Source organism: Athene cunicularia (assembly GCF_003259725.1).
Source record: "Athene cunicularia isolate RWA chromosome 20 unlocalized genomic scaffold, athCun1 chr20_part1, whole genome shotgun sequence".
NCBI lineage: Eukaryota > Metazoa > Chordata > Aves > Strigiformes > Strigidae > Athene > Athene cunicularia.
Genome location: NW_020799125.1, coordinates 6,938,301 through 6,958,187, shown reverse-complemented (window position 1 = coordinate 6,958,187; position 19,887 = coordinate 6,938,301). Strand labels below are relative to the sequence as shown.

Sequence of the window (19,887 nt, the reverse complement as noted above, 5' to 3'; positions counted from 1 at the left end):
CTCACACCCCATTAACAAGGTATTTACCTCATTTCACTGAACTCCCTGGCTGCTTTTCATAAGCAAGTCCCCCATAAGCAGGCTCAAACATCCAGAAGTATTGAGCTCTTGCTGCAGCTGCAGGCCAGAAGGGAGTAATATAAGAAACTATAAATTCTTAATTTTCTATATTTTTTTAATCTATTGTGCATTTTAACTATATCTAAATATATATTTAACAAATCATCACAAACGCCAGCTACAGGTTGTGAATACAAAACCTTCCTAAGGAGCTGTGATTTCCTTTTAACTTTTGCAGGGAGAGGTACAGGAAGATTGATAGCATCACTGGGTCCAACTTATTGTGCTTTATAAACAAGACTTTTTCAAGAAAGTGGAAATTCCAAAACCTGTGCTTATCTGCTAGCTTGTTATGCAGCAGGAATACTGAAAAGTGCAAGATTGAGAGCAAAATCACTCTAGAGCCTGGTTGCTTACTTCTAAAAGTGAAAGTAATATGTGTCAAAACTGAAATTATTTGCTCAGTGTTAAAATAAAGCACATCTGCAATGAGAGATGTACAGAAGTGCTGGAAATCAGAGAGACACTGTGAAGTAGTACAGCTATTGTCAGAATAGTTATTGTTATTCCAGTGATAGGCAAGCCATTGTGAGGGATGTAAATGGATATATTGGGATAAAACAGGCTATGGGTGCTTCTGCCCACATGAGCCACTGCAGTCAGCATAGCTGGATGCACAATGAGAGCCCATCTCCCACAGCGATCCCTGACAGACAGCAACACATAAATATATACCCAAGGAGCAGAGAGCCCCCCACCTCAAAGAGGATGGGCAGAGGTCGGATGCCTGATGCACCTCAAGCCCCTGCTGTGCATGAAGGTGTGAATGCTGCTGCCGTACCTGAAGCAATGAACTCTGAATCTTATTTCAGATATTTTAGTAAAGCTATCGGGTGTGCCAAAGGGGGTACAGGATGAATCCAGAGAAGGTACAAGATGGAACGAGAAGGGGGGAAGAAGAAAGGCTTGTGGGTCTTGGTATCCTGGGCAATAGCACAGGCTCTGTAGTTCATTTCTAGGGTACGGAGGCAAGTGCCTCCATTCACACACAGCATTTTGGGCACTGTGCGGATGAAAGCCTCAACTCGCTGCTGACACACTGAACACAGTGGTCCCAACCCTGTCCTGTGGTGAGCTCTCCTGAAAACAGTAGATATTCAAGTACGTCCAAGCTCACCTGCTCTAGCTATTAGTGTCCTAAGAAACCACTGTCATGAAAAGATCACCGAGGTGACAGACGTGCAGAAACTCAGAGGAAAAAGAAACTAGAACTCCACTGCTTGAATCTAAAGCTGGAGAGATTTATTTTTGTCAAATACACTTTGAATGTCCATGTTTCAGAGGCCTTGACAGCTGCATCAGTTCAGAGGGCACAGAGAGCACCACCTCCTCTCTTTACACTGCATGGCCAAATTGAAAGATTTATGGTGGATCTACTCCAAAGATGTACGCTTTCTGTTTGGGTTGTTCCTCCACCACCCACATTGTCCTAGCGATGATTCATGATGTCCATGTGGCCACCATAAGAGTTTGGCAGGGGAAAGCACAGTCCATTTGCACTTTTCTCCCAGAGAAACATGAAACTCCTCTATCACTCACAGCAGAGCAGCAGTAACCAGTACACAGATGGGAGTAAACACAATGCAACCAACAACATCTGACTTGCAAATTATTACATGACAATTAAAACAAATAAAAGGGGGAATTCCAAACCTTTTCTTTTTTTAACTGCATTGTAAGATCTGGGCCCCAACCAAAACTAACACCCTTGACCTTTAGCATATTCCAAATCCTTGATAGCTCTATGACTGCTTTTCAAGCTCTCTCTCTTCCAGATCAAAAGTAAAAGAATACATGCACTTCAAAAGTTTCTATCTGCACAATCCAATCTAGTTGCTTCCTCTGACCTATTTTTATTTAGCTGGGCTCAGTTACGTGTCTCTGAGTTCAGATCTTAAAACTCCTCTACCCAAACTCTGCTTTTGTATGCTGGACTGACTGTACCGAATTCATGAGTTCCGCTGGCTTACAGCAGCTACAGATTACAATCTTTCATCAGGAAGAGATAACCTTAAAAAGAACTCAAAACCTGTAATGCTTGCAAGTTGGTAAACCTTATCATTAAGAAAATGAATGCTATTTATGCATCAACATTTCAAATGCAAGTACTTTATCCCCTCGCTGGAACACAGAGCACTGAGCTCCAGCCCCTTCAGTTCACTTCCTGCTGCCATTTCCTGTCGCAAGGCTAAAATGAGAGACTTTTACAGACTTCTCACTGGCGAGCTCATTACAAGAGTTTATAGTTCACATAATAAAGGCAGTTATTTTCATAATGACATCCCATCCTAAGCTGGAGAATATTCTTTACATTTTAGGTATTTATAGGGAAAAATATACCCATCTGTAGTGCTATGTAACAGAGAAATAAAAACTGTTCATTATTGTTCTTGGAGGCATGTTCTATTTCAGTCACAAATACGAACACTTCTACATTTCTCTCTGTTGCTAGTACTGAGTGAAGAATTGCCTACAAGATCCACAGGAAATTGAAATAGTTTTAAAGTGTCTGCCTGAGGGATAAATTACAATTGTGAGCCCCAACACCAGTTTCCTCAGATTTGTAAGGCACACCGACCACCTTCGCATCTGCTTCACTGCAGACACCAATCCAGACCCCAGATTCAGAGTACACCCAGAATTTTGGAGTCCATGAAATAATTAACAGGAGACTATCTCACTGCACAAAGTCACCTCCACAAAGGTTTTTTGGGAAAAAAGACTTGCTACTCTCCAGCACTGGACAAACAAGCTAAGTCAAGGAGCTCTATGGAGTACAGCATGCCGAAAGCTATCTACACTACTGCTCTCAGTGTTGTCGTTACTAGTAGAGCTAAAATTGGTGGCAAAAGTTGGAAATGGAACACCACTTGCTAGCACAGACAAGGCTTGCGAGCTGTTAAAATGAAATTCGAAGAAAACCATGTTTCCCCTGTGAGCTTGGTGCATCTTCCTGCCTTCACAAAGGTGCGATTCTTTCACAGGGTCCCCGGGGGCAGCGTAGCGCTCTGGAGAGGGCGCAACGATGACATGGTCAGGCCAGTGATGCACTATCCACCCACAGGGATGTTTATTGTGGCTTACTTTGCTTCTGAGCAGCTTATCAGCACTTTTTGCAAGGTGCTGTGCAGATCAGATCTGCAGCGAGTGAGCTCCCCAAGGCGAGTGCAGGATCCACCTCCTCCTTCCACCCAGTGACATATCGAATTGATAAATCAGGCTGCAGAACTGGACCTTTTTGTTCTGTGTTCATGCAGCCTAATGCAATGACGACTAAGTATGGACACAGTAATGATAATTAAAATTGTCTACAGCTTATCGAGAGGGAAGCTGAAAGTCACAGGTGCATCAGGTCCTAGTTTTCAGGCAAGCTGGGACATTCATTAACCTCTGACAACCCAAGCACAAAGGCTTAATTCTCAGTATGCTGCTGTCAGCCAAAGTCAGATCAGCTCCTGCATGATTTGCATATCCAGCTCAGCTCCTTAACCTTCCTCACCTTAAGGTATATCTATTAAAGAAAGCAATCTTCACTTAAAAGCACTTCAGGGCATATCTGTTAAGAGGTATCACTGCAATATAAAACAGTGCATAGATACACAGAGAACAAGCTTGCCTTCAGCACAGAGCAGAATCCCCCAGATAACACACTGCAAACTACACAGAATTCTGACTGAGACCAAAGATTTTACTTTGGACCTCCCATCCTCTAAATTCCTCCTCTGCCAATCATTTATTCAAAGTCTAGCAGACTGAGACTGCTTTCAGAGGCTGAGTAGTGTTGGAGGAGGCAGGATATGGAACACCAGCATGCAAATCCCTGCTCCAGACTGGGCACTGCCGCTGGGATAAGTCATGCCTCTCCCTACCAGGAGGTAAAAAAAGAAGAGAAAAAAAAGCGCACTTTCCCCAGCAGTGAAGAAAAGCTTTAGATTTAGTGTGGAAAATGTTGTTGTTCTTTTTACTTTCTAACATCTATTCCAGCCAGAGCCTTCTCTGCTCTTATATGGAAATAGGGGCAGGGCGTTTTGGATGTTTCCTCGAAATGGCATTAAGAGCTACCTCCTTTCAGTGTATCTCCTTTAGTTACTGCAAAACATTCTTGGGACAGGTACCATCGCGGGCTGCCAAGCATGTTCCCATGCACCTTCACGATTCGCTGACAGCGACGGAACAGTGGCAGCACAGTGGGAAGGAATTAATACACAAGCTTGAAAGGAAATACAGGGTGCCAAGAAAATTGCTCTGACTGCACAGGCTCATCTGAACCTTCGCAGTTCAGAGGCCCAGAGCCTTTCATTCTTGCTGTAAAATAGCATGGCTTCCTGGTGGTGTGGGAAGAAACTGGGACACACAGCATGCTTTTTTCCCCCCCACATCACCAGCTGATGCCCACATACAGTAATTTTTTGGCTCGATTCTTACTTTTTGCCAAAGGCATCACCCTATAAATCATGCACATGCTGTTCACTTGGGTGATGCAATTTCTTAAATCCCTTGCAAGTCACTGGATACATCGCTTAAGCTGCCCTGACCTTAGTTTACCAACAAAAAACTGTTTTCTTAACAGCACAAAGGGAACACAAAGTTTACATAAAACAGGCTGATGCTTTTTCATACTGCAGAGTCCTTTGTCTTGCTGAAATCAACAGGACTAAAGGATGGCAGAGTTTGGCCCTTCATATTTGCAAAGTGCTTTTTTGATCCCTGGATATTATTATTATCCTTGCAGAGCACAATATTTAGAATTCAAAAATCAAGCCTAATGAAGGGTAAGTTAAATAAGTCCAGACTACAAAGAAACAAGTCCCTTTGCAAAAGCCTTAGAAAATCCAATAAAGGACACATACTGCTTAGTGAGGTGAGATGAAATGACTGCATGCATATGGTAATATAAAAGAAACAATTCAGCTCTGAAGAAACAGGTAACTAACTACAGCAGAATGCATTTGTCTGCATTTTCTCCTGTAAACAAGAAAACCTGGATTTCTGCTACCCACCTTAACCATTAGATCATACTAAGCATATTTTCTGGGGTCAGATACTCTTTGAGTTAGAAATCAAGTGATGTTTATTATAGCATGCCATTATGAAAACAAAATACAAAGAGCTCAGGAAAGGCAGTAAAGGTGATGCCAGGCAATTAAGTAACTCCCAGTAACCATTCTTTATTCCCACTATTTATTTATATTCATCCAACACCAGTCAGGGCTTGGGACCGTCTTGCCCTGGCTCTGTGCAAGTTGAGCAAATAAGAAGACAAGATACAAAGAGAAAGAATCTACAACCTGCCACTCATTCCCCCTGCGTGGTTGCTCAAGAGCTAGCAAGATTACCTAAAAACTTTAGCAAAACACATTTTAAAAGAAGGAGCTCTCCTGGAAAAAAAGTAGATTTGAGCTGTTACGGGAGGCTTTTCTATTTTAATTTATTTTGTTTTGGTAGAGTCTGAGCCTATATAAAAATATCTGAAAAAATATGGAAAATGAAGTGGTATATTCTTGTATCTCAGTATGTGTATAAAAATTATTTTACTTTGATACAAAAATACACATTATGTACATTTTCCTCCATAGACTTCTAGAGGGAAGCAAATGCAATCTTTGCCTGTAGCTCACATCAATAAAAAATGTTCAATTATTATTTCTACAGTAGTGTTCACTAAACATGAGATTAAACAAGCATGGAGGAACATATAATGGTCGTTCCATTTCTTTGAGAACATATCCTGCCTGCCAATTCCCAGTGTCTGTATTCTTGTGGACCAATAACACAAATATTTGCTCCCAAGTCCAATTTTACTCACATGTTTAAATCAAGTGATTTGGTTTTACTTACATGAACTTGAATGGGATTACTCACTTGAGTAGAGTTACTCACAAGCACAAATCTTAGGATAAGACCACGAGACACAACAGCACTACAGATATGCCTTATCCCATTTGGGACAGTTAGGAAAAAACTGCCTTACCTGATGTTTTTTCTGTGAACACCACCTTGGACTCTGCTGTGAAATTCTGTCCAGTCAGGATCATCTGCTGTCCTCCATAAACGAGACAGCTATCAATATCTTGTCTTTCAACCATTGGAAGTTCATGAGCAGACCTTTGGGCTGTGGACAAATTGCAGACATGAATGAAACCAACTCTGTTTTACCAGGACTTTCCAAGTCTTCCCAGAACTATCCACAGATCGATCTTGTCATCGTTACCATCCGTTGACTGCCAAAGCAGCTTCTCCAGGGTGCTAAATTTAGGTTTGAGAGGGAAAAATAAACTTACTCAAGGCATTTTATTTGGAAACATTCAGGAGCTGGCTGCAGCGTTTCAGCTGTGCTGGCCTTACTTCTTGTCCTTGAGAAAGGACAGCTTGGATGAATGAGCTGGAACTTGCCCATGTCTGTTTCCAAATAAATAGCCAAATTTTCAAGTGCAGGCACACTACAGCCCTGGATCCCAAAAATTCCACCTGCAGAGAGGATTCCACTGAATAACACTGAATTCCTCCAGAAAAAAAACCCAAAACAAAACAAAACAAAAACCCCCAAAACCCCTCTTCTACAAAAGCCCACTGCCTCCTACAGAACAGGGACTATGCTGGGCCTGGAATAGTACATTTGCCAACAAAAGCACTGTCTCCATATGCAGGCACCAAGCTTTGGGCATCCAACAAGAGGGGCAATCACAAAGCTGCATTTGCAAGCAGGAGGGGTCATACCAGGACTGCCACAGCCTGGGCTTTTTGCAAGCATGCTCTGCAGAAGCTTGAATGTCTGAGGTGTAGGGCCCCGTGTTGCAGACTGCGTTTAATTTTAAAAGGCAAGGAAAGAAAAGGTAGGGTGGAATCCAGATGGGCACGTATGTGATTCAAGGATTTCTAAGGTCTTTACTGTTCTTGGCCATGAACTTGGAACGTGACTTTGGCATGGTATTCTCTTTCCCCAGCCAGAAAACCAAGATAGCACCATCTCTCCACCTGCTTTCCTCTCATCCCATTAAAACAGAAAAGCTTTGGAGAATCCTAGTCACCATCCCTGCAAGCCCATTCCAACTGTTTGCTAACAAGCGTCAGGAGCCGAAGAAAGTGAAGATAGAATTGTTCCCTACAATGCAGACAGCTGGAAAATATCATGAGCTTCCCTGTGACCAGACCAGGTGGGCAGCAGTTTGGGTCTGAACTGCGAGTTCATGACCTGCACTCAAACTCCTCCAGATTCATCCACCCCAACTGGAAAGGTCTCTAGAGGATGCTGCTCATCTATTTAACAGCTGCCTTGGCTGGATTTTAACTTTCTCTGACAAAGAGCCTGCTCCCAAGAGACACTGAGCACTTGTGTCTTCCCTTCACTGAACACCGTTCACTGTTGAGCCAAAAATAAGGAAATATTATCCTGTATGTTCAGCACTGGGCCCCCACTTGCACACAGGCAAGGCTGTGCTTTCTGTGACCTGGTCCCAGCACCCTTTTACTGTTGTGCAACCTCCAGAAAGCCAAAAACTGAACAGTCCTTGGCCACAGCGAGAGCTGTACAGATTCTCTCACCACATGAAGAAAATGCTAGAGTATATGGTGGGATAACACAAGCGTTAAACCTTTTAGGCAGGTGTATGTAGAAGAGGGGAGCAACTTTTCCAGCAAGGACAAGCTCAGCTGAACCCTTTCTGCCAGTCATGAGAGAGGTTTTGCTCATTAAAAATATAGCTAATTCAATATTTACAACTTTCTTGTGACATTTGAGAGGCATTTTTAAAAGTCTATTTAAAACAACCTTATGACTCATTGTTCCCTTCAAATATATAACAACAGCTGGGTTAAAATACTGCCAATTAAGTATATATATTCAGATTATTTTCACAGAAGCTGCTAATTTCTTTCACATGGTTGTATGATTAATTCCTTTCCCTAAATACTCAAATTTTTGATGAGTTCATAATTGGATTTATCACACAGACAGATTTGTAACCTCAGAGGTTTAAGAGTAAATAGCAATCATCAAAAACACATCTACAATGGTCAAGAAAAAAAATGTAGATAAGCTTTGCCCTGGACACTGTTTATTCCTATTCAATCCCCAAAGGTCACTTCCAAAGCATCCCAAATTATCAGAATTCCAGATTAACCTATATCTCCTTCAGACTTCAGTGTGTTAATAGAGAGCTTTGTACCTGACATCCCACAGATCAGTGGTTCTCAAGGCTTTTTCAGGACGAGGAAGGACAAATTTTAGCCTGGAAATAACCGTCTGACTCATCTTAATTACATTTGGATCTTGGCAAGTTGGAAATCGCTGCTGAAGACCAAGCCTCTGTCCAACTTCCATAGAGCGCAGTGTTTGTGTACGCTGCGACCTACCAGGGAGCCGGGGAGGACAACCGGGGCACTGGGAATGTACAACCTGGCTCTTAGGAAATGCCAAAACCCCCTTCTACCATCCTCAGCTGAGCTGGGGTGGCCTCAGCAGCACTGTCTGTAAGGCTGTGATGGGCAGAGGTGTTTTGCAGGTACCCCGATGCAGCTCTGTGCCGGCACAGCTCCACGGCCAGCAGCAGCCAGGCTGACGCAGAGCTCTGTCCTGGCATGGCCACAGCACAAGCAGGCTATGGGCATCTCCAAAACTGCTTTTGCCCTCACCCTAATTTGGTCACGCCTGTAGGTGTACAAAACCTAAGTGTGCTTTATATGTGCTGCAGAATAATACCATTTGGAAGTGTTTCCCTTGAGTTTCTCAGTGCAGATATCGTGCTAAACGGAAAAGTGGAGAAATACAGTTACCTACTGAACACTGTGTTTCCTCTGCCCCATTTTGCCTGTACTCTTCTCCTCCCAGTAGATGGTTTGCAAATCCTTTTCTAAAAAAAACCCCACTTTTCATTTTCCAAGACCTGTTTGGTTGGTTTTTTTTTGCTGAGGCCTGTAAGAAAGTTTCACCCCATTCCCCATTTCAACCAGTTAGGAGGCTCAAGGTTCAGTGTGGAACTGCCTCAATAGGATTACTTTTTTTTCCTCTGCAAGAAATATTAATTGCCAATAAATCCCTTCCTCTAAGGCTCATGATGGGTGGACTGCATGCAATAATTTCACACTATTCCTTCTCTTCCCCCAGGGGTTGGCACTTCATAAAGTGACCTACAGCTACTGGAGTTTATGAGCTTTGAATAAACAAAATGCTGTTGATTTAACCAGTTGGGGTGTTTACTTTCAATAGCAACAGTTACTGACATAAGGCAGCAAAGCAAATGCTATAGAAATACTCACACTTGGCCTGAAGCAGTGTGTCAACCTATTAACAGGGGACATTATTTTTCTATTTTATTTGACTGTCTGCAAATCAAGATGTCATGGATACATGGTGCCAAGAAATACAATGCACGCAGTGACACAAGAGAGAAAGGGAGCTGCTGTCTCGGAGTGCTGCACCACCTCCAGCGAGCCTCAGCCTGGGAGGGAAGCAGCCCCTGCACTGCCTCCCCTGCCTGCACTGCCCGGCCGGCCCACGGCTGCCACAGCCCACCCAGGCTCACATGCACCCGCTGCAGGGACACAGAGTGTTTCTCAGGGGTTGAACCTTTATCCCCTTCCCTATGCCAGCTGGTGGAGGAAAGGTTAAGACAGCCTAGACATCTGGGCCAGCAGGCCAAATGCTTCACAGGGGATGCACAAGCCTGGAGGCTGATCATAAGGAAGTGTGCCAAGGCAGGGTGAAGGTGTTTCTTGTTTCTCCACCTGCCCACAGCATCCACAACTGTTCCTTTTTCAGTAGAGAGTCTATTTAGTTTCTAGGAAAAAAAAAAAAAAGGTATGTTTTGAGACAACTGATTACCTGGATAAGTCTGTTGTGGCTCCAGATCTCCCCCAAGAGAGTGCTGCCCATCGCTGCTAGCAGGTTCCAAGTGACAACCTCAGTTGTATTTCCTAATAAGCTCCCTAGGTAATCCCAGTTCCACCTGAAAGCCCCCTTCCCTACATGCCTCCCAGCTCTCCCCATCAGCTCTCCTCCTGCATGCATCTCCTGGGACGAGCAGTTCTAGCCCTGCCTGAGTATTGTGTTTCCTTCCACCAGCTTGGAGGGCTTCCAAGCACTGCCTTGTCTTGCCCAAAAGCTGACTCGTTTTATGAGGAGTCTTAACTGAAGCTAAATGTCTCTTTACAGCCTCTGGAGAGGAACCGTCTCGGCAACCTCTCTCCCTGCATGTGCAGTAAGAACGAGGGCTGTATAGGGTAATGTACCAAAGCAAAACGACTAATGTGATCTGCCTCTTGGGAGGAACAGGCTTGTGAACACTGCAGAGCAGCACGGGTCTGACCGACGCTTCCAGAGCAGAGGTACTCTATAGCCCCCATGTATCAGCGTGCTACCTCAGTGCCTTCTTCTCCAGACTGGCTGGAGGCCTTCATGTCAACCTCTGTATAAACAGAAGCCAAAGAATAGCTGACAGAGTGAGATCTGCTCAACACCATCCTTCTGACACCTGCAACACTGGATCCAGAGCTCAGGTTTACCTGATGTCCCCACAGCTAACCAGAGTTCAGGAGAGATCCTATCCTGGGCAGTCACAAGGAGCAGGATTGGGGTTTACCTGCAGCTCACTGAGGACAAAGCTTGAGTTACGTCTAATTTCTCTAACTGCCATCACTAGCCAAGTGTTTACTTTACAAAATGCCACTCCTGACATGTCTTTCCAAACCCCCAATGGCTCTTGGCTCCAGCCACTGATTTCTGTTGGATTAAAGAAGAACAGATAGAGCTGAATATCTGATGCTAAAAAAAAATCCCAAACCCTAGAAGCAATAGCAGAGGTGTAATTTGTTGTGGGATTAATTTTTCTACCTCAGTGCAAACCTTAACGAGCCAAAGTAAATATCTCATTCCTCCTGTCACACTGTGTTTATTTATCACGAGCTGACTGCCTGAGGTAGGATTGATAGGCGTAGAGCTCCTGTGCCAAATGCTTATCCAGAGCACTAATGTCCTGAGAGACTTTGATCCCATCCATCACACACTGAAGCACCCGAAGCTCCCTGGTAGGAGGAGAGGCAAAGGCTGGGGAGCTGCAGTGTGGGAACCAGGGGAGGACCGAGGGCAGGAGACATGTCTAGCAGGCAGGTAAACACTAAGGCACCCTAAAGAGCAGCAATCTTCTAACTGGAGGGATGAGATGAATTACCTCCTGCTAGGAGTATAGGCCAGTGGAAGACTTAAATGAGAATCATGTAAATAAAGCAAATTTCCAGCCCTTGTGATTAGATGGGAAACCTTGAAAATGTGATCTAAATTCTATGAAAAGAAGAACCCAGTATGAATGACAAGTTTCCAATTTGTTGCCAGCAAGACTTAATCAGTAGTTTGTGCAGAGCCATCCAAGAAAAAAGCACCAAAAATAGAGGGCTTTTCTCCACCTCCTTCCCTGCATATAATTTATTTTATGATGTCCTTACGAAGGAGGAGTGACAAGCACTGATGGCAGCAGTGTCAGATAAGTATGATACTTTCTATGAACTGCAGCCAGCTCACTAAACCAGCGTGTGATTAATGACAGGAAAACCATGGCCTCAGTTCACTTCTCTGTCCATCATCTCTGCGGGTATGCACAGCATTTCCCTTTAATCCCTCGTGCAGGAGATCTGCTGAGCTTCAATTATGCTCAGAAATCCATGCTCTACGTAATACACTGGGACACTTGCTCTTACCAACAGCAGTATTGCAAATACAAAAAATAAACAGGAGTTTATCCTCATAGCAGGGCTCGCAGCCTGCAAAAAGGGCGGGCATTTTCCTTCTGTCTGACTCAGACTTTCCAGACTGAAATATTTTGATTGCACATTAAAAGTAGCAAATGTCAGAATAAGCTTTTAAATTCTGTACTTTACAAGAGAGAAAATTTATACTTTAGAAAAAGAACCAGTTTTTGTGTTAGCTGTATTTACAGCAAACTGTGTAACTATCTTGAAGTTGAAAGGGGGGAAAAATTCCTTTAATTCAACTGGAAACCACGCTACTCTCATAATAATCATGATTATGGTTAAACTTGCAAGTGGGTATCTCCCAAGTGCAAAGAGAACATTTGTTTCTGCTTTTTTTATCTCAATTAACTAGCGCTCCTTCTTGCCTGCTGTTATATTCCAACCAGCACAACTCCCGGCCGAGGAAAAGCACTCGCTGGTTTGCCAAGACAACATTCTTTTACATGACTAGCTCTTTCCTCTGTAGTTATTAATGTGTCACATATCATAGGCTCAGATTGTCTAATATTATGGGAAAATCTACTAGAAGGAGAGAAAAATAAAGGAAACTTCCAGGGAAATTGATTAAAGGGAAATAAGATATTTGACCCAATTTAGTGGAACAAAATATGGTCAATAATAGAAACTATTTAAATTCCTCAGATGGACACGCGGTTCTTTAGCAATAAGTTTTGTTTGTTTTGTTTTTTTACCACCTCGGAATTTCTATTATAAGAACAAGATTTTAGACTCTTTCTCTCATGCCAAGTGCAATCGTTTGCATTTTAAGGGATTCATGAGCACAGCTTAGTATCAGCAAACATGAATTACATGAAACAAGAACTGCGACATGCTTTGGGAAGGTTTAACCAGCATCCATTAGAATAAAAACTGTGACGCAGCATGGGTGATACTCCTAAGCCTTACACTCACATCTCGCAGACACCTGCATAAAGCATTTTTTGGTTGCTGACAGCATGGAGTAAAACAAGCTGCCTCACAGGTGCTTATGTGGCTACTCTGAACTCCATTCAACGCTGCTGCTCTGCTCCATGGATGCTTCAGCCGAGCAGAAACACAACTGCAGAGATCAATCACTTACCAACAAATGAGTTTCGGTTTATAGTGAAAGGTAAATTAAAGCAAATCAATAGAACTCATGTTACAGAAATTGTCTTAATGGTTTGAAAATAATTATCAGGTCTGCAAATACCAAAGTCCTCCATGGACGAGTCACTGAGTGACTTGTTATTAGGGCTGTATTTGAAGGGACAAGTTAACTCAGTAACCCTTCCCATCTGTGATTTCACCACTTTCTGTGATAGCAGCTCTGTGGTAGCCCTGCCCAGCCCAGCAAGAGCTTGCCTACATGAGCTGGCTTATGCCTATGCCTAAAACACAGACCTCCACCAGCAGGGATGGACACGCGGGCGTGCACAGTTGCAGTACGGCTGACAGCATCGAGGGGTGCAGAAGCACACAAGCAGGCAGCCGGGCCAAGCAGCACACTGCTGCGTGGACTTGTTGGCTGGGGATCCTGGGGACATCTCACCGAGCACCTGTGGGGCTTTGGTGCCATGTCAGGGCCTCAGAGCAACACCCAGGAGAGGGATTTTTCTCACCTTTCCAGCACTACACCTATAAGACAGTGGGTTTTTATCCCTAAGTAAGTGATGGCCTGTTGCTACAATTACTGGAGGGCTTTCAAATGCCTTTGCCTCCTCAGGGGTTTCAGAACTAATCAAGAGGCAACAAGAGAAAAAAAGCTGCTGAATGTGCAGGCTTATCTGGATACGAGGTCCATTTTGAGGCATAACGTCATTTAACAACATATCACCTCTTTGGTCCTCCCACACAGCTGCCTGGGGAGGAACTTGCTCCGGATGATGCTTTGAACCTGTGAAATCCCCTCCTAAAACCTGTCAAGTGCTGAATGTGACACAGATGAGGTGGAACCAAATCGCCCCGTGAAAAGCAGATAGTTCACAGTTCTTGCTTCATTTCAGCTAATGACCTGCTGACACCAGTGGGAATTTTTAGCCGGGATCAGCTTCTGCTGAGGAGAGCACTCAGCTATTCTGTTGGTAGCAACAGGGCTCTCAGGGGAACCCCACTGGTAGGGAAATGGCCAGTTATCTTAAAGCTGCTACTTAGTAAGGCTTTCCCAGCGGGTTATTATTAACAGCTACCAGACAGGAGAGATCTTAAGGGAGGGTCCCTGGAGACAAGAGTTCCCAGGAGGCCATATAAAAAAAAAAAAAACAAAAAACAAAACAAACCCCAAAGAAAAAAAAAAAAAAAGAGAATCCCAGCAGCACACAAAGGTGGGAGGTGGGACACAAGGAGAAAATGTCATGGAGCCTCAGTATGTGCCTTGTCACAGAGCACCTGAGCTTACCTGAGGCTGTGAGCTCTGCAACATGTGCAGATTGTCCCGGAGAAACTCAGATTATCATCTCTAGTGTGATTTAGCCTGCATTACTAATGCTGGCTGAACCAACTAATGTTTTTAACCATCTTCCCAGAACTGGGCTGAGATCAGGAAGTGCTACTGAAATGCAAAAACATTGCTAAATATGCCACATACATACTAAATGGAAGAGACTTATTACTCCAGATCACTTTATATGCTGCTTCCATGAGTTCAGAAAAGCATAATCCTTAACATATCTCTCCAAATTGCCAGTATATCCAGTATTCCAAAAATAAAACTTTTTTTTCTTTTTTATTGGGGAACAAATACTTTTTTTTTTTTTTAGGAGCTTTGCTGTCTGCTATGCAGAAAATTTTCATATTTTAATTATAAAAAACATAAAAACAAGCCACTTGCACTTGGCTTTTTTATGCTTCTAAGGCTCATCAAAGCAAACACATCTCAGTGTAAATGCCTAGACATCTTAAGCCATTGTAAATAGAGTCATTGCACAGGCAAATTAGGTGTGCATAAACAATTCAGAAAAATGTGGTCTTATTCTGTAAATCATGACTAGATTTCTGCTTGAATGCTCTTTGATCATGGGCACAAATACAATGTGCAATTGGGGGTCTTAGAAATACCTGGCTAACTCATATTGGCTTTTCCTGTAGGAGAATCTGAGTAAGTGGGGTGTGATCTGCATGGCTCCCTGCATGACCCAGGGACCACCCACCCTCTGCTCCCCACTCGTGCTGTTTTTCTGCACAGCGCATGTACGAGTTACATCTGGAGTTTCTCCACTTGAGTAGCTCCCCACAGCAGGTAGGAATGTACTGTTTCCACTCAGAAAATAAGTTGAAGGAGAAGCCAGGTGATCCTTTGCTGCAATTCCCTTCCTATCCACGAAGCTGCAGTTCGCGGAATGTTTCCTTTAGCAAATGGGCCTTTGTTTCAGCAGGGACACGTTTCGGGTGGAGGCCACTATTGTTTCAGCCATCTGGTCCCATAAAGGATCGTAACCATTTCCTATGGATAAAGGTGGTGGCTATTCTCCCTTCCTCATCACAGTGCCGGGAGACTTCACACAGCTGTTAAAATGCTCTGATAGTTGGTATCTTCTCACAAACATTGCCAAGAGATCATATGTACCCATAATCCTCTCCTTAGCCTTACCTTGTTTAATCAATCCTACCGTTTTTTAAAAAGCTGCCATCAGTATTTCACTACTCACAATTTCTCTTGATTTCCCATCCAAAATTGGCTCCTCTCTTATTCTAAGCAGTTGTTATTTAAGCAAAGCCTGAATCTCAGTAAGTAAAACACACATGAGAAACTCTTCAATGACTTTCTTCACATGACTTATGGCAAGACAGGTTCTGTTAAAGGGGTGAGTCATTCAGCAAAGGGAGAGGAAAACTGCTCATTATGTATTTGTGAAATCCCCAAACCGCCGAAAAGGCACCATTTACCAACAAAAAGCATCACAGGATGCACATGAACCAGCAAAGTGGGTGGAGCCCTTCCAGAAATGACTGCGACACAGGGGGCACCTCATGGAGGCCTCTCTTTCTCAGGATCCAGTACGTTAAAATGAGTGGGAGGTGCGGGTTTCTCAGCTTACACACTTATAGGATCTGTCCCTCAGAGATTAAAACCGCAAGTTTTCTTGACCCTCAGGGGAATACCAGAACAACCTGGGCTTTCCCTGCTTCAGCAGCAGCTTCCTGAGCTGCACATCCTTTAGCACTGACATTCAGAAAAAACAATAACCAGGATGGGCCTGGGCCTCAAAAATCAAACCTCCTTCTCCATTTCAGTTGTGTTCCTGCCCCAGCTCAGATCAGAGGACTGCAGTCACTCCTTTGGCAGGCAGGACTGGCCACAGTGCTAGGATCCAGCCCAGGTTTGAATTCAAAAACTCCAACCACCTGCCAGCTTGTAGATAACAAGTTCTGGTTGTGTCTCTACTCAAAAACCACTCCCAGGAAGGCAGGCAGCTTGCATGCTTGTGCATAAACAGGGAGGATGTATCTACACGCTATACACACACCTACACTTGCTCCCCTGCTCCCAGAAAAGACCTGCTAGCCAGAAGGATCCGGCAGCAGCACACTAATAAATAAAATTTGCAAAAGCCCTGAAGTCCCTCGCTCTCCTCACAAGCTCTAAGCACCACAAAGAGCCACCAAAGCTTGTTTCAGGAAAGGGAGTAGTGCATATAGGGAAGAGCTGCAGGTCACTCAAACAGCAGCACATACCCAGCCAGTGAAGGAAGAGCAGAGCACATTGGGTCGGGTTTTTTCTCCTCAGGGTTAGCCCGGAGCAGAGGGACAAGGTGATAGTTGTTGCAAGAGACAGAGAAGGAGAAAATCTCAAGGAATACTTACAGCATTCGATGGGGTTTGATGCTGCTTGCAGAGAAATGATCCTGCCGTTGGACTCAGGGATGTGCACGCGGAAGACGAGCCGGACGCGGGTGTTCTTCCTGCCGATGTCCGTCTCTCCCTTGCGCAGCTCAATGTCTGCGTTCCTCAGCTTCAAAATCCCCGCGCAGTCAATGCTGCCAAACACACATGCTGTTTAGCTTAACATGTCTGCTCTTAAACAGCTTGGAGATAGGTGACAGTCAAGAGGATTAAGCTGGTTTGCTTCGATCTCTGTGTTAAGAGCAGCTCCAAATACTTGTCCTGTTTAGGATCTCAATACTGCCATTTCAGCAGTTATAGGGGAAGAAACCCCAGACACACAGCAAATTAGGGATGCTGCTGGGCCCTTCCTCAAAGTCTGGGCCCTGTGGTTCAGCATGTCCCAGCCGAGGGCTAGAGGTGGCCTTTACTCTGGCATCAGCAGAAGCTCTCCAAACAGTATAACCCTGAGTTTTATTTCCCTCCTGTGCTAAGTATGCGAGTGCACGTGGCAGAGCCCACCCCGGCACACTGGGGCAGGGGGAGTGAACCACAACAAGAAGTGCACACTGGGGCAGGCAATAAGTTGAGCCTGTGCCGCAGTCTTCTGAGAGACAGCGAGCATTAAAGCCTCCTCTGCCAGCTCTCCAAAGAGCTCAGTGCCTACAGACTGCACAACAGCTATTGCCTGCACGTGGGCAAATTAGTTCAGCTCCATGGGGAATCACAGCAGTTGAACCAGCTAATTGCATGCACCATCCCGGCACATTTTCCCCACAGTTTGTACTGCAAGCATTGAATTCAACTCCAAAGCAGGAACCAAACTGCTCTCTCCTCCTTTCGGACAAGGTAGGTGCTACTGCTAGAACTGGGCTCTCCAGCCCTGGCCCAGGTCACCATGTCATTCTCCAAAGCCCTGGAATGTTGTTCTCAGACAAGGCCACAGCCTGGCAAAGCAGAAAACAGTTCTCTGCTCCCATTCACCATGTCCCTGCACAAAGGGAGAATGTAGGGAGCAGGATAGGGCTGAGCAGCAAAGGATTAGGATTGCTTAAACCTGCATTGCAACTTAATATTGGTGTAAGCACAGGTTAACTAGGTTCAGTGTAGCCTAGCAAAGACGCCTGTCTACATTAAGAGAATGCAACAACTAATATTTACAGAATCTGAGATCTTCAGCTCAGCAATAGTCCTCGGAGGGTGCAGTGAACACTGTTATTAAACAGGCACTGCCAACCCATTTTGATATCAGTTTTAAAGACACATCATTTCTCCTCTTTTGATATGAATTAAAGTCACATTTTGGGAGACATAAACCCCAAGCTGTTTCCGATAGCCACACTGTTCCCTGCCATTGCATGTGTGCAGGGGTTTATTACTCCAGGGTTACTTGTTAGGAACAGACAATCGTGTTCCATTCAGCACTTGGCAGCTTAAGTTTGAGATGTGGACTTTTATTTATTTCCTTGGGTGCAGAGGGAAGGATGAGGCTTGAAGGAAAGGGAGGAATAAGGTATATTTTCTGAAAAAAGATACATAAAGAATGTGCATTTTGCGATGAAGTAGGGGGGCTTAAAAACATAACTTCTCTGCCAATTTTGTCAGTATCCTCTGAAGGATGGAGATACAGCTCTTCCCTCTGAAGAGCAATCACTCTCATGCTGCCTGACACACATTCAAGCCTGAAGCTTCAGACTGGTGCCCACTCTATCCCTCTGCCTCCATAAAACTGGAAGGAGTAATACAGAAAAGATGTGCCTGTACTTGCTTTTCTGTTAACCTATTACAAGAAGAGAGTGCGATTTCATGGCCAGAGCACTTGGCTGAGTTCAGAAGAGATGTTTTCTGTTCCATTAAATGTTGTAAAATGAATCATACACCTTTCCTCCACTGTCTACTGCTTCTTGCTTCTCATTGCATCCCTGCAGCATAAGAACTTGACATTCCAGTCTTATTTTCCTTAGTACCCTACAAAACCATGCTGACTTTGGAGATGACAGATGATTACAATATAGTCACTGCAGCAACTGGGGTAAAGAGCAAAAATGCCTGCATGGTCAGCTGATGAATGGTAACTCCTTAAGCAGCTTCAACCCAGGTGCTTGTAACTGCTGCTCAGACCTTTGTAAAAAGGGTCTTACACTCATATATCATCCTGATGCTTTGGAAAACAGAGTCCCTCCAGAGCAGGCATATCATTATTCATTTAAGTGACTCTTTTCCAAAGAGAAGGAACTTCACAAGCCTATTTAATCCTCCTCAACTTTGCTAATAAAAAGAAATATGCTTACGTTGCTTTCATGTTGTTTTTGGGTTCCAATGGGATCTCTAAAACTTTGGTGTTGCCAATGATTTTTTCATAGCTGGTGGTGGTGACAGTTTTTCCCGTAATGCGATGGACTTGATAGAAAGCATGAGGTTTAAGTATCCGTTCATCTGCTGTCCCGATGAAGATCTGAAGACCCAAGGGTTTGTTTTCCATGTAACCGTGAAGCTGGCAAGACATTAAAAATCTATTATCACACACAGGGCTTGCAATGCCTTTATGTCAGGAAACCAAATAGATCTACAAACATATATACAGATACGGAGATACATATATTCATAGAAATATGTGTAGTACAGACTTTTTCCTACTCTCAGACATGCTCTTAAGAGTATTTGCTGGCATCCATGATACATAGGGAAGGGAGCTAATGGAAAAAAATGTAATTAACGTTACAATATTAAATATATCAGGAAGAAAAGAATCCAGACAAGCTCTCCACTACCAGATATTTGTTGGTTGTCTTCAAAACAGATTGATAAATCCCCTCAAATATATAGCTTTGAGTACACTTGTTTAATTTGCAGTGACTGATTTCTAAATGAGGTTCAAAAGATTTTTCTCTGTGGGGTGAATAAAGCTGCACTGACTCCCTGCACTTGCAGCCTTGGGCAGTGATTCCTGCTTCCCATCAGCAGGAAACACAGCAAGGACAGAAAAAAGTCTCCCACTTGAATTCCTGCAGATATATGTGGTACTCCCTCATGCACCTTCTCCAGACCTTATCAAAGCCAATGGAAGATGCCCATTGACATAAGGGGCTTTGAATTAGGCCCTATGTGACATCCAACTTGCAAACACTAGTTTCTGTCCAGCCTAACATTCAGTAAAATGACTTGGCCTCAGCTCAGCTCGTGATTCCTACTTCAACCGCAGTTTAAAAATAATTCCCCCCCCCC

At 43.9% G+C, this 19,887-nt stretch overlaps 1 protein-coding gene across 1 annotated transcript in view; it reads right to left on the bottom strand.

Moving 5' to 3' along the window:
• NFATC2 (nuclear factor of activated T cells 2) overlaps positions 1-19,887 on the bottom strand; it is a 78,678-nt gene that overhangs the window by 41,155 nt on the left and 17,636 nt on the right. Inside the window, exons 3-5 of the mRNA XM_026862217.1 lie at positions 18,954-19,156; positions 16,645-16,817; positions 6,092-6,232 (exon numbers count right to left, since the gene is read on the bottom strand). Of these exons, the coding sequence (XP_026718018.1) occupies positions 6,092-6,232; positions 16,645-16,817; positions 18,954-19,156 (517 nt within the window). The remainder of the gene's footprint in view (positions 1-6,091; positions 6,233-16,644; positions 16,818-18,953; positions 19,157-19,887) is intronic.